General features: G+C 42.3%; 1 protein-coding gene across 6 annotated transcripts in view; it reads left to right on the top strand.

Moving 5' to 3' along the window:
* Window positions 1-15,083, top strand: part of LOC126108568 (histone acetyltransferase KAT2A) — a 432,376-nt gene that overhangs the window by 410,398 nt on the left and 6,895 nt on the right. For all 6 annotated transcript variants that reach the window (XM_049913857.1, XM_049913859.1, XM_049913855.1 and 3 more), the window contains one exon: window positions 5,460-5,550. In XM_049913857.1, the coding sequence (XP_049769814.1) occupies window positions 5,460-5,550 (91 nt within the window). The remainder of the gene's footprint in view (window positions 1-5,459; window positions 5,551-15,083) is intronic.

Raw genomic sequence — 15,083 nt, 5'->3', positions numbered from 1 at the left:
TTGGCTCTTCAGGGTAAGAGTGAAATAAAATGAATGGGAAGCAGTAGTTGACGAGGCAGTGATACACGGTTATAGCCTATCACTAATGTTATTCAGTCTGTATGTTGAGCAAGGCATAAGGAAACTAAGAAGAAATTTGAGAAGATTAATTTAAGAGAGAAGAAATAAAAACTTTACATCTACATCTACATTTATACTCCGCAAGCCACCCAACGGTGTGTGGCGGAGGGCACTTTACGTGCCACTGTCATTACCTCCCTTTCCTGTTCCAGTCGTGTACGGCTCGCGGGAAGAACGACTGTCTGAAAGCCTCTGTGCGTCCTCTAATCTCTCTAATTTTACATTCGTGATCTCCTCGGGAGGTATAAGTAGGGGGAAGCAATATATTCGATACCTCATCCAGAAACGCACTCTCTAGAAACCTGGCGAGCGAGCTACACCGCGATGCAGAGTGCCTCTCTTGCAGAGTCTGCCACTCGAGTTTGTTAAACATCTCCGTAACGCTATCACGCTTACCAAATAACACTGTGACGAAACGCGCCGCTCTTCTTTGGATCTTCTCTATCTCCTCCGTCAACCCGATCTGGTACGGGTCCCACACTGATGAGCAATACTCAAGTATAGGTCGAACGAGTGTTTTGTAAGCCACCTCCTTTGCTGATGGACTACATTTTCTAAGAACTCTCCCAATGAATCTCAACCTGGTACCCGCCTTACCGATAATTAATTTTATATGATCATTCCACTTCAAATTGTTCCGCACACATACTCCCAGATATTTTACAGAAGTAATTGCTACCAGTGTTTGTTCCGCTATCATATAATCATACAATAAAGGATCCTTCTTTCTATGTATTTGCAATACATTACATTTGTCTATGTTAAGGGTCAGTTGCCACTCCCTGCACCAAGTGCCTATCCGCTGCAGATCTTCCTGCATTTCGCTACAATTTTCTAATGCTGCAACTTCTCTATATACCACAGCATCATCCGCGAAAAGCCGCACGGAACTTCCGACACTATCTACTAGGTCATTTATATATATTGTGAAAAGCAATGGTTCCATAACACTCCCCTGTGGCACGCCAGAGGTTACTTTAACGTCTGTAGACGTCTCTCCGTTGATAACAATATGCTGTGTTCTGTTTGCTAAAAACTCTTCAATCCAGCCACACAGCTGGTCTGATATTCCGTAGGCTCTTACTTTGTTTATCAGGCGACAGTGCGGAACTGTATCGAACGCCTTCCGGAAGTCAAGAAAAATAGCATCTACCTGGGAGCCTGTATCTAATATTTTCTGGGTCTCATGAACAAATAAAGCGAGTTGGGTCTCTCACGATCGCTGTTTCCGGAATCCATGTTGATTCCTACATAGTAGATTCTGTGTTTCCAAAAACGACATGATACTCGAGCAAAAAACATGTTCTAAACTTCTACAACAGATCGACTTTGAGGTAAGGCAATCATGTTGTAACCCTGACAGAGGACTCGGAAGATGAGTGCAACAGAATCAGCAGCATTTTGAAACATGTTTATAGGATGAACACCAGCAAAAGTAAAACAAGTGTAATTAGTGTAGCTAAATTAAATGCGGCAATGCTCAGGAAAATAGATTAGCAAATGGGATAGATGATGAGTCTTAGTAATATAGCTGCAAAGTAACCAAAGATGCCAGTAGTCGAAAACAGGGTTGTGCAAAATGGTTTGGAAAGCTTTAAGCGTGTTGTAGGATAGCTTACGCTGAGAAATAATTGTTAGGAAAAAAATCCAATTCATTGCACCATTTCCTTGTGAATGAGCATTTAAGTTAGCCAATCAGGCTGTTGCATGCGCAAATTCAAGTTGCCCACCCGATGTAATTATTCTTATAGCATAGATGATAGTGCATGAGCCTGTTCAGCATTGGGTGCTGGTTCAATCATCACTAACATCCCGTGTGCAATTTCTGTATCGGTTTTTAGAGACCAAACAAAGAATACATTTAGCAGTATTGTTTCTGGCGGGCCACTTGAATTTGTGCACACAGCAGCCTGACTGGCAAACTTCAGTACTAATTAACTTGGAAACAGCACAATGAATCGAATTTTTTTCTCGAGGATTATTTCTCGGCATAACTTACCCTGTAAAGGAGTTTTGCTATTTGGGGAGCAAAATAACTGATGATGGTCGAAGTAGAGGGGATATAAAATGTAGACTGGCAATGGCAAGGAAAGCGCTTCTGAAGAAGAGAAATTTGTTAATATCGAGTATAGATTTAAGTGTCAGGAAGTCGTTTCTGAAAGTATTTGTATGGAGTGTAGCCATGTATGGAAGTGAAACATGGATGATAAATAGTTTGGACAAGAACAGAATAGAAGCTTTTGAAATGTGGTGCTACAGAAGAATGCTGAAGATTAGATGGATAGATCACATAACTAATGAGGAGGTATTGAATAGAATTGGGGAGAAGAGAAATTTCTGGCACAACTTGACTAGAAGAAGGGATCAGTTGGTAGGACATGTTCTGAGGCATCAAGGGATCACAAATTTAGCATTGGAGGGCAGCGTGGAGGGTAAAAATTGTAGAGGGAGACCAAGAGATGAATACACTAAGCAGATTCAGAAGGATGTAGGTTGCAGTAGGTACTGGGAGATGAAGAAGCTTGCACAGGATGGGGTAGCATGGAGAGCTGCATCAAACCAGTCTCAGGACTGAAGACCGCAACAACAACAACAACGTACCCTGCTCCTTACAAGCTTTTCAGACTCTTTCTAAACCCCTGTATAAAATTCAGACTGGCAGTAATAAGAAAAGCCTTTCTGAAAATGAATATGCATGTGGAGAAATTTGAAGTGGAGTGACAACATAAAATTAATCACAAATAAGACAGACGCCAGACTGAGAAGCATTGAAAGAGTCATCAGGAAATGCAGTCCATCAACAAATGAAGTAGCTTAAAAACCACTCATTTGACCAACTGTGGAAAACTGCTCACCAGTCAAAGATCCTTACCAGATAGGACTGATAGAAGAAATAGAGAAGATCCAAAGAAGAGCAGCATGTTTTGTTACAGTTTCATTTAGTAAGCAGGAAAGCATTATGGAAGTGCTCACCCAACTCCACTTCCAGATGCTGCAAGAGAGGCATTCTACATAAGCGAGTGGTCTACTGTTAAAAGTTCTAAGAACATACATTTCTAGAAGGCTCAACCAGTATACGAGATGTGTCAAAAAACTAAGGTGACTTTATATTTTTATAAAAAGATATTTATTTATTCATCAATACTCATGCTGTCCCCTTTAAAATAATCCCCATCAGATGCAATACACTTGTGCCAATGCTTCTTCCAATCCTCTAACCACTTCTCATAAGCACTTTTTGGTACAGCCTCGAGTCATTCCACCGATGCAATCTTCTCGATTGCTGAAAATCTTCATCCTTTCATTGGTCTCTTCAGTTTTGGGAACAGGAAAAAGTCACAGAGGGCCAAATCTGGCGGATATGGTAGCTGAGGCATGAGTGCCGTGTTGTTTTTGGCAAAAAAACCTCTCACAAGCAACGATGAATGAGTGTGTTCATTGTCGTGATGCAAAAGCCATGAATTGTTTTTCCATAATTCTGGACTTTTTTGCATATTGCTTCTCACAAATGATGCATAACATCGAGGTAATATTCCTTATTGACCGTATGACATTGAGGAAAAAATTAATGATGCACTACACCACAGTAATTGGAAAAAAAAACAGCGAGTAAAAATTTTTAATTTGATCAGACTTGGTGTGCTTTTTTCGATCTTGGCTCTTCGCGGGATGCTTCCATTGTGACGATTGGGCCTTGGTTTCGACATCATAACTGTATACTCATGTTTCGTCACCAGTTATGGCCCTTTTGAGCAAATCAGTATCATCATTGACGTCATTCAAGAGCTCCTGACTGATGCTCATGTGATGGTTCTTCTGATCAAAATTGAGAAGTTTTGGAGCAAACTTCGCTGATATGTCTTGTGCCCAAAACATCTGAAAAAACTGCATGACACGCATTTTATATCCTCTCTACTTCAACCATCATCAGTTATTTTGCTTCCCAAATAACAAAACTCTTTACTACTTTAAGTGTCTCATTTCCTAATCTAATTCCCTCAGCATCACTCGATTTAATTCAACTACATTCCATTATCTTTGTTTTGCTTTTGTTGTTGTTCATCTTATATCCTCCTTTCAAGACACTATCCATTCCGTTCAACTGCTCTTCCAAGTCCTTTGCTGTCTCTGACAGAATTACAATGTCATCGGCGAACCTCAAAGTTTTTATTTCTTCTCCGTGGATTTTAATACCTACTCCGAATTTTTCTTTCGTTTCCTTTACTGCTTGCTCAGTATACAGATTGAATAACATCGGAGAGAGGCTACAACCCTGTCTCACTCCCTTCCCAACCACTGCTTCCCTTTCATGTCCCTCGACCCTTATAATTGCCATCTGGTTTCTGTACAAATTGTAAATAGCCTTTCGCTCCCTGTATTTTACCCCTGCCACCTTCAAAATTTGAAAGAGAGTATTCCAGTCAACATTGTCATAAGCTTTCTCTAAGTCTACAAATGCTAGAAACGTAGGTTTGCCTTTCCTTAAACTATTTTCTAAGATAAGTTGTAGGGTCAGTATTGCCTCACGTGTTCCAATACTTGTACGGAATCCAGACTGATCTTCCTTGAGGTCGGCTTCTACTAGTTTTTCCATTCGTCTCTAAAGAATTCGCATTAGTATTTTGCAGCCGTGACTTATTAAACTGATAGTTCGGTAATTTTCACATCTGTCAACACCTGCTTTCTTTGGGATTGGAATTATTATATTCTTCTTGAAGTCTGAGGGTATTTCGCTGTTTCATACATCTTGCTCACCAGATGGTAGAGTTTTGTCAGGACTGGCTGTTCCAAGGCTGTCAGAAGTTCTAATGGAATGTTGTCTACTCCTGGGGCCTTGTTTTGACTTAGGTCTTTCAGTGCTCTGTCAAACTCTTCACACAATATCATATCTCCCATTACATTGCCCTTGTATAGACCCTCTATATACTCCTTCCACCTTCCACCTTTCTGCTTTCCCTTCTTTGCTTAGAACTGGGTTTCCATCTGAGCTCTTGATACTCATACAAGTAGTTCTCTTTTCTCCAAAGGTCTGTTTAGTTTTCCTGTAGGCAGTACCTATCTTACGCCTAGTGAGATAAGCCTCTATATCCTTACATTTGTCCTCTAGCCATCTAAATGTATGATGTGTAATTATTTAATTCTGATAACTTAAATTTTCCTCACTGAAGAAAGAGTTTGTTTGTGCCTGGCATAATTCATATCATATTTAGCTTTTCAGCTGATGCAATTTGTTTGATGATTTTGAGTTATTTTCCTGTTTTCTGGTAACTTTGTACGTATAAGACACAGTAAGTAATAAGACTGGTGTATCACAGTACTATCTGTTCTTATTTTTGCAGATTCGCAACCACAGTGCGGCATGGCCCTTCCTGAAGCCTGTGGACAAACTGGAGGTTCCAGACTACTATGACCACATTAAGTACCCTATGGGTGAGTGTCACTATCTACTTGTCTTTTCTAACCAAGTATGTTTTAGAAAAAACATACAGGAAAACATTGTGGAATCAATTGAAACATAGCTGTTATTTCAGTAAGCTGCTGCCTCGTACATTTTAACCTTTGTAGGAGACTTCATGGATTGCATTTTCTTTTTCTTATCCCAGAACCTCTTCATCCTTTCTGTTCACTTGCTCTCTTCTTCTGAGGTATTCAGTATCCTCTTATCCTCTCTGCTCCACTAGTAATCTAGTTCCTCTAATTATAATCATTATCATAACATCATAACATACATAAAAACATTTAAAAATACTCATATTTGCTAATTTCAGGTGCTTCTGTCTGTTAATTAAGCTTATTTGCAATATAATTGAATTGCTTTAGAACATGTGATGCTACAGGTTTACTGAGTTCCTGTAGTTGGAAATATTCAGGCATGTATATTTTGTAGTTTGAGGGTAGTAACTTCTTCTCTTAATAAGTACTCAAAAACTATTTATAATTAATCTTTTTAGAGAGCACAACTTCCACTTCCACATCATTGTCCTAGTTTTTACAACTTCGTGTGACTGGCACTAAAACAGCTCCACACATATTCTGCTGGGTCGCACTGTACTCATTTGGCAGGAGTAAATTATTGGTTTGGTGGGTGCAGCTGCTGGAGTATAATTATATTCGTAACATTGTAAACCAATACATGCATTATGGATAGCAACATTTTAATTTAGTTAGAATTATGACTAGTAATTACAAAATTATCTAGATGAACTATGGTTTAAATGACAGAACATAATTACATCTTCTAAAATTAAACTTAACAAATTTGCAGTCCTTTGCATCAGAATTTGTTTTGTAAATGTTTTTAACAATTAAAATTATAAAGTTTTAATTCCGAAAAATGATTAGATTAGCTTATGCTTTGCTAACATTTATGTTTGGGTTTCTTATCATATATTGCTATTTTTTGTGTTTTTATTCTACTTCACAAAAGAGCTAAAGCATGTGCTTATATGACAGTCATTGCTGTCACAAAAATTGGGTAAAGGTACTGTTAATTAACTTTCCGTGTAGCCAGAAGAATAATAACCAAAGTGATCAAATAATAAAAATGTATTCTTAAACATTTAATGTGTCACAAAAAGTGTATCAGGTTGTGAAGTAGATTAATATATTGTGTTGTTCTACTAATTCATCTTGTATTACATTGCACTCTCCATCATTTTCCTGTATCCTTCTTTGTAATTGATCTCTGGCTTATTGACCACTGTGTACTTGACTCCAGTTTACCATATCTTCCACCTCGGTCACCAATTCCAACCAATTTTTCCTTAACTTATCCTTCTAGGTCTCTGTCTTTCCTCTTGCGCTATGCATTGCTTCCTCCACTCATCGGAACCAAGAGTATCTTCAAAGATTTCAAACACAACTCTGGATGAAACGACAGGGACAAGAAGTTTCATAGAACGTGACTGCACAACCCAGAAGAGTCAAAAGCAGCTAAGACAACCAGTTGCAAAAGCCTACATTGTATGATTGCCTTTTCCAGTGTGATTTCGCCTTATACTGTGCTTCTGCTCCAATACAATCCTTCCATAGGCTTTCACACTGCAACACGGTCTTTCAACAAAATGATCATTACATCCGCAAATGGTGCACATGTCAGAAACACAGGAAAGAAACGATGACACAAGATGGGAAGTCTGCCTGCAGGCAGGACTCAAACCACACTGTAGATGAACAACAGACTGACTGAACTACGGATACGACACAAAGGGTGCAAGTCAATAGCAACCCACGCAACAATGAAGCACAATGAACTTTCCACACGACGCTGTCAACAGGTTAAATACGAGCCTCGATCCATATCGAGATCAAAGAGGAAAATCAATACCACAGCAAAGCCGTCAACGAGTAATGAGTATGATGGAGATAGTAACAAACGTTATCAGACAAATTACGCAAGTGACTGAGTGATTATGTGTGGTGGTGTGTACACCAGCTGCAAGGGACACTATTGGCAGGTATATTCACGTGACGAGATGGAGCCACACTCACGATGTGAGTGTAGCTCTGTGACGACATTGTCCTCTATCGTCCATTGAGGTCCATATGCTCAGGCAGGCATTCAACTTCTGCACAGCCCAGTAATAGGTCCTATTAGTAGGCTGGACTCCCTCTTTAGAGAGCAAATGCCCCAAGTACTCCACTGTGGGCTGAAAAAAAACTGCACTTTCCAAACGAAAACAGGACAGTGTCTCACAGGGTCATGAACAGGGTGCCGAGATCTTCCAGATGTTCCTGGTGGGAAGGTCCTCCGGCAATAAGGTCATTCAATTAATTGACACAAGCCGAAATATGCTGTATCAACTGTTCCAGAAGTCACTGGAATATTGCAGGGGTTGAGGAATGCCAAAAAGGAGTCACTTGTACTTATACAACCCAAATGGCGTGTAAAGGATGACAGTGTTCTAAGATGCCTCATCTAAGGGTAGCTCGATGTACACACCAGCAGGGTTGATTTTGGAAAAATATTCCCCAACCCCCTCTCCCAATTTTGTGAGGAGATCGTCTTGCTGGAGAATAGGATAGATTTCTACCTGTGGTTAAGCGTTGATGGTCGCCATGAAGTCCCCACACAAGCGAAGGGACCCATTCAGCTTCCGGATGATGACTGGGGGTGTGGCCCAAGCTCTAGATTTGACAGTTTTAACAACCTCATCTGCCTACAGGTGATCGAGTTGCTGCTTCACGGCAGCCTTTAACGCCACCACAATCAGTCTGGTGCAGAAAAAATGAGGCACGACATCCCACCAAAGGGTGATAGGGACCTGAAAGTCCAAAGCACACCCCAAATCTGGTTGAAGGAGAGGTGCCGTGCCGAGTTCATTCAGTTCCTGGAAAGGGGCTGCAGTGGAAACCACCTTGACTCCATCTGAGATAGAAAATCCAAACACCCTGAATGTGTTGTGGTCAAAAATGTTGGTAGCTGACAAAGAACGCCAAAAGCGGAGTAATGTGTTGTAAGTTGCTGCAATTGAGAACTGCCCGTGAAGAGGAATTGCACCACCTTCATAAGCCACCAAATTGTACGAGGATGACGACAATTCAGGGGAACACAGTTGTATGTAAGTCACCTGATTCATCAGAGAGATGGTGGCCCCAGCATCCACCTGAAAACGGATGACCTGGTGAGACATGCAAAACAATTTCTGCCTGAAGGGTTAACCCTGAGGGACTACTATCTGCAATGCATGTACCGTGTCCCGGTGTGATCACGGTGCTGGGTGGGGGCGGGACACACGACTGCGACACACTTAGCGGAGATGCCCCTCCTTGCTACAGCGTGTACAGGACTTCCAGCAATCTGTACAGTCTTCTTGGGAGTAAGAGGAAAAATGCTGTGGACATGAAGGGACCAGCCCCTGCAGCCATTGTCAGGTCACAACTGGAGGTGCAGAAGTCCTGGAGACATCGGACAAAGATGAAGTGTGACATTGCTGCAACCTTGTGGTCATCCTATGTTTATGATGCTTAGCTGGCACATGCAAACTACTGCCACTTTTGCCTCAGCCTTGAGTGTTTCGTTAGCTGCCTGTACTTTTTTTGAATGAATGTGTGATGCACAAGATGATGGGTTATGCAATTTCAGTGCCACCTTGCAAACCTCCGGGTCAGGGGCCACTTGAACAACCACATCACAAATCGAGAAGTTGGTGTAGGAAGCCTTCCAGCCTCGATTGGTGCAAGTAAAGTCTCATTTTCGGCTGAGACCTTACAAGTCAGTGACCCACGAGGGTATGACTGTTCCACCTGTTTACGATATTGATGAAATTCGAGCCTGGAACCGACCACATCGTACTGCTGGAAATAATAATTAGTCAAAAGAATGTGTATTTCCTGAAAGGAGAGGACGATGGGGTCAGACAGAGGAACCAATTTTCAGAGGAGAAAATGTGTCTGATGATGCCCGAGGCAGAAAGAGTGAATGAATCGACCGAGACTTGAAACACCGTGGAATGTTGCTTCAGTCAATGTACATATGTGTTCCAGACCTCGGTAGCATCATTGAAGAAGGAAATGACGAGACGAAATGTGGTGTGGAGTGCAGGGGGTGTCGGTCCCTGTGGCACACCGGCCTCCTGCACAGGAAGTTTGTCCGCCAAGAGCTGAAGTGACTTTTGTAACAAGTCTGTCCGTGATGTTTAAAGCTTTCCCGGCGTTCTGATTTTTCCATAAAAACACGGGAGAACTGCCGGATATCAGTAACTTCCTGCCACGATATTTCGGCACAGAGTCTTCTGGCCATCTTCAGGTGAATGCCACTGTAGTAGTACTGGCGAGTACGCGCTGAGCTCCGCTATTTAAAGCCTTCTGAGGTGACATTGCGCATGCGGTGCTCAGCGTGCGCGTTCGTAACGGCTCCGTGCGCTGCGCCTCGCGCCCTCCACCGTGAAAGCCTGGCGTATCGATATCAGGTCGATTTCCATCTTTATGCAGATAACTACGTCGACTACGAACTTTCTCTATAACAGGATTCCATGCAGAGTTCAGTTGATAACCGCTGTCTCGACTGATGAGAGTCTCATTGTCAGACAATGTTATTTCCACAGATTCATTGATAATCGAGCTCCAAAAGTTTGATGTATGGGCCAAAATTTTTGTGTCCTCGTAATTCGTGGAACGGTCTGTGGAAACGCAATGTTCGGCGATTGCGGACTCGGTGGGTCGGAGAAGGCGAGTATGCCATCGGTGTTCCACAGTGCGTTCCTGCACAGTTCGTGTCGTTTGCCCTATATACGATTTGCCGCATTCACATGGAATTTTGTATACACCCGGTTTACGCAGGCCCAGATCGTCTTTAACGGATCCCACCAGTGATGAAATTATGGAAGGAGGGCAAATGACGACTCTCACTTGATACTTTCTCAATATTCTGCCTATCTGTGAAGAAATATTCCCAATAAATGGTAGGTAATCAGTCGACCTGAAGGCCTCTTCCTCGTTCCGTCGTTTGTAGGTCTTCGTCTCTCTGTTCACTTGCCGAGGTGAAAAGCCATTCTTCAAAAATACTTTTTGCAGGTGTTCCAGTTCCGCTTGAAGACTGTCGGCGTCAGAGATAGTATGGGCACTGTGGACCGAGGTTTTGAGAACGCCCACTGTTTGCGCTGAATGGTGGCAACTAGTAGCTTGTAGATACAGGTCTGTACGAGTGGGCTTTCTGTACACCAAGTGACCGAGTGTGCCGTCACTCTTCCGTCGCACCGAGACGTCTAAAAATGGCAGACAACCATCTCTCTCTATCTCCATGGTAAACTTTATGTTTTAATGTATGGAGTTCATGTGATGTAAAAATTCTTGGAGACGGGTCCGGACCATGAGTGCACACTATAAAAGTGTCGTCAACGTACCGCCAAAATACTGTCGGTTTAAAAGTGGCAGAGTCGAGCACTCTCTCTTTTATAGTGTGGCCTCACGGTCTGGCCCATCTCCAAGAATTTTTACGTCACATGAACTCCATACATGAAAACATAAAGTTTACTATGGAGATAGAGAGAGATGGTTGTCTGCCATTTTTAGACATCTCAGTGCGACGGAAGAGTGACGGCACACTCGGTCACTCGGTCACTTGGTGTACAGAAAGCCCACTCGTACAGACCTGTATCTACAAGCTACTAGTTGCCACCATTCAGCGCAAACAGTGGGCATTCTCAAAACCTCGGTCCACCGTGCCCATACTATCTCTGACGCCGACAGTCTTCAAGCAGAACTGGAACACCTGCAAAAAGTATTTTTGAAGAATGGCTTTTCACCTCTGCAAGTGAACAGAGTGACGAAGACCTACAAACGACGGAACGAGGAAGAGGAAGAGGCCTTCAGGTCGACTGTTTACCTACCATTTATTGGGAATATTTCTTCACAGATAGGCAGAATATTGAGAAAGTATCAAGTGAGAGTCGTCTTTCGCCCTCCTTCCAAAATTTCATCACTGGTGGGATCCGTTAAAGACGACCTGGGCCTGCGTAAACCGGGTGTATACAAAATTCCATGTGAATGCGGCAAATCGTATATAGGGCAAATGACACGAACTGTGCAGGAACGCACTGTGGAACACCGATGGCATACTCGCCTTCTCCGACCCACCGAGTCCGCAATCGCCGAACATTGTGTTTCCACAGACCGTTCGACGAATTACGACGACACAAAAATTTTGGCCTGTACGTCAAACTTTTGGAGCTCGATTACCAATGAATCTGTGGAAATAAGATTGTCTGACAACGAGGCTCTCATCAATCGAGATAGCGGTTATCAGCTGAACTCTGCTCGGAATCCTGTTATAGAGAAACTTCGTAGTCGACGTAGTTATCTGCATAAAGATGGAAATCGACCTGACACCGATACGCCAGGCTTTCACGGTGGAGGGCGCGAGGCGCAGCGCATGGAGCCGTTATGAACGCGCAAGCTGAGCAGCGCGTGCGCAATGTCACCTCAGTACGGCTTTAAATAGTGGAGCTCGGCGCATACTCGCCAGTACTACTACAGTGGCACTCACCTGAAGATCGCCAGAAGACTCTGCGCCGAAATATCGTTGCAGGGAGTTCTGATATCCAACAGTTCTCCCGTGTTTTTATGGAACAAGTCTGTCCGTATCTGCTGCTGGTGCATCAGCTGCTGCTGTTTCTCAAACGAGCTAACCAATTTCACCGTGCTATGAAACAACTTTCTATTTCCCCATTGCCGATTGCTATATCCACGAGTAGTCGGATACCGGTGCACGCATCAGAAAAACAGCAAAAAAGAAATTATGAAAACTCAAGGTGGGAAGACCGCCTGCAGACAGGAATCAAACCACGCGAGAGTTGAGCAACAGGCTGACCGGACGGCAGACCTGACACGACATGAGCAAGTCAGTCGCAACCTGTGCAACGGTGAAGTGCAATGCGCTTTTCACACAACACTGTAACAAGGTCAAGTATGAGTCACAATCCAAATTGAGACCAAAGAGGAAAACCTGTACCAAAGTGAAATTATTGACAAGAAGTTTACATCTATATCTAAATGGTTACTCTGCAATTCACACTTAAGTGCCTGGCAGAGGGTGCATTGAACCATTTTCATACTACTTCTCTACAATTCCACTCTCGAATGGTGTGTGAGAAAAAGGAACACCTAAATCTTTCCGTTCGAGCTCTGATTTCTCTTATTTGATTATGATGATCATTTCTGCCTACGTTGGTGGGTGTCAACAACACATTTTCGCATTCGGAAGAGAAAGTTGGTGATTGAAAATTCGTAAATAGATCTCGCCGCAAAGAAAACCGCCTTTGTTTCAGTGACTGCCACCTCAACTCGTGTATCATATCAGTGACACTCTCACCCCTATTGTGCGATAACACGAATCGAGCTGCCCTTCTTTGCACATTTTTGATTTCCTCCGTCAATCCTACCTGGTAAGGAGCCAAGACCGCGCAGCAATATTCCAGTAGAGGACGGACAAGTGTAATGTAGGCTGTCTCTTTAATGGGTTTCTCACACCTTCCAAGTGTTCTGCCAACAAAGCACAGTCTTTATTTCACCTTCCCCACAATATTATCTATGTGGCCTTTCCAATTTAAGTTGCTCGTAATTGTAATTCCTAGCAATTTAGTCGAATTGACAGCTCTTAGACTTGTGCAATTTATCGTATACACAAAATTTATCAGATTTCTTTTAGTACCCATGTGGATGACTTCACACTTTCCTTTGTTTAATGCCAATTGCCACTTTCCGCACCATTCTCTCTTGATCATTTTGTAATTGGAATTTATCGTCTGATGATTTTACTAGACGGTAAATTACACCGTCATCTGCAAACAATCTAAGGGGGCTGCTCAGATTATCGCCTAGATCATTTATGTAAATGCGTAACAGCAGAGGGCCTATGACACTACCTTGCAGAATGCCAGATATCACTTCTGTTCTACTCGATGATTTACCGTCTGTCACTACAAACTGTGACCTATCTGAGAGGAAATTACAAATCCAGTTACACAACTGAGACGATACTCCATATGCACGCAGTTTGATTATTAGTCGCTTGTGAGGAACGGTATCAAATGCCTTCTGGAAATCTAGGAATATGGATCGATCTGAAATCCCTTGTTGACAGCACTCTTTACTTCATGGGAATAAAGAGCTAGCTGCGTTGCACAAGAACGATATTTTCTGAATACTTGTTGGTTATGTATCAATAAGTCATTTTCTTCAAGGTGATTCATAATATTCTAGTACAGTATATGCTCCAAAATCATACTGCAAATTGAGGTTAGTGATTCAGGTATGTAATTCAATGGGTTACTCCTATTTCCTTTCTTGAATATTGGTGTCAGTAGTACGGTGGAGATAGTAATGAATGCTATCAGATGTCAGATGAAGCATATGACTGACTGAGCGGTCGATGGGTGGCAGTATTTGTGCCAGCCTCAAGGACGCTATTGGCCTGTGTAGTCACCTTGTGGTGGTGGTGGTGGTGGTGGTGGTGGTGGTGGTGGTGGCGGCAGCGGTGGTGGTGGTGGTGGTGGTGGTGGTGGTGGTGTTTGGTTTGTGGGGCACTCAACTGCGCATTCATCGGCACCTGTACAGAGTTCCAACTTTTTCGCACTCCAATTTCTTACACAGTCCAATCTAGCCACTGTCACAAATGATCATGGTGATGATGATGACACAAACACCCAGTCCCCGGGTCATGTGATGAGATGGTGGCACACTTACCATGCGAGTGCAGCACTGCAGCGACATTGTTCTCTATCGCCCATCAAGATCCATTTGCTCTGGCGAACAAGCGATTTTCGTGCAGCCGAATACTAGAACAATCACACCCACAGAGGCACATCAGTTCCTACCGATCTTTGTTGTTTTGCATAACCTTGAAAAAGCTGTGCCCACATTGACAAATTACAAATCTGCTGCTTATTTGTCTTCTTCAAGGTATGATTGCTGTTTCAAGTTTTTCCTGTACAAATAAATGTGAAACTTTCCAAATTTGTGACAGTTCTGTGGGTGATTTTAACTCCTAAATAACAGAAATAATTCCTTTTAGCCTCAAACAACTGGTTCACGATAAACGTTGAACTGTAATACAAATTCCATCTGCTCACTACTCACTACAGTCGCACAAAAATGTGTGAGTCCGCTCACATGAGATAGGCCAGAAAGATTACTGTAGGCAAATAATCATAATTTTCATTGCTGGCACTGAAAATGTTTAAATTGACTTTACAACCATTTTTACAGAAATATAACAAATTTAGTGAAAACAACTATGTCAATAACTTTATAAAATGTACATAATTATGTTTCTTGTTAATTAATCTCAAAATTACACTATTCATATGGAAAGAAAGCAGCAGTTCAGAAAGTATATCATTTAGAAAAAAATTGATTTACACAAAGTTGTAGTTTTTTATAAACATAGCAATAGATACCCACTGGTATCAAATATGCCTTAGACGTGATTACGTTACAGCACCCATCTCACACCAGCCCTATTA

The sequence above is a fragment of the Schistocerca cancellata genome, chromosome 11 (assembly GCF_023864275.1).
Source record: "Schistocerca cancellata isolate TAMUIC-IGC-003103 chromosome 11, iqSchCanc2.1, whole genome shotgun sequence".
Taxonomy (NCBI): Eukaryota; Metazoa; Arthropoda; class Insecta; order Orthoptera; family Acrididae; genus Schistocerca; species Schistocerca cancellata.
Note: the sequence above shows the minus strand (reverse complement) of the source record. Positions and strands in the feature narration are given on the sequence as shown.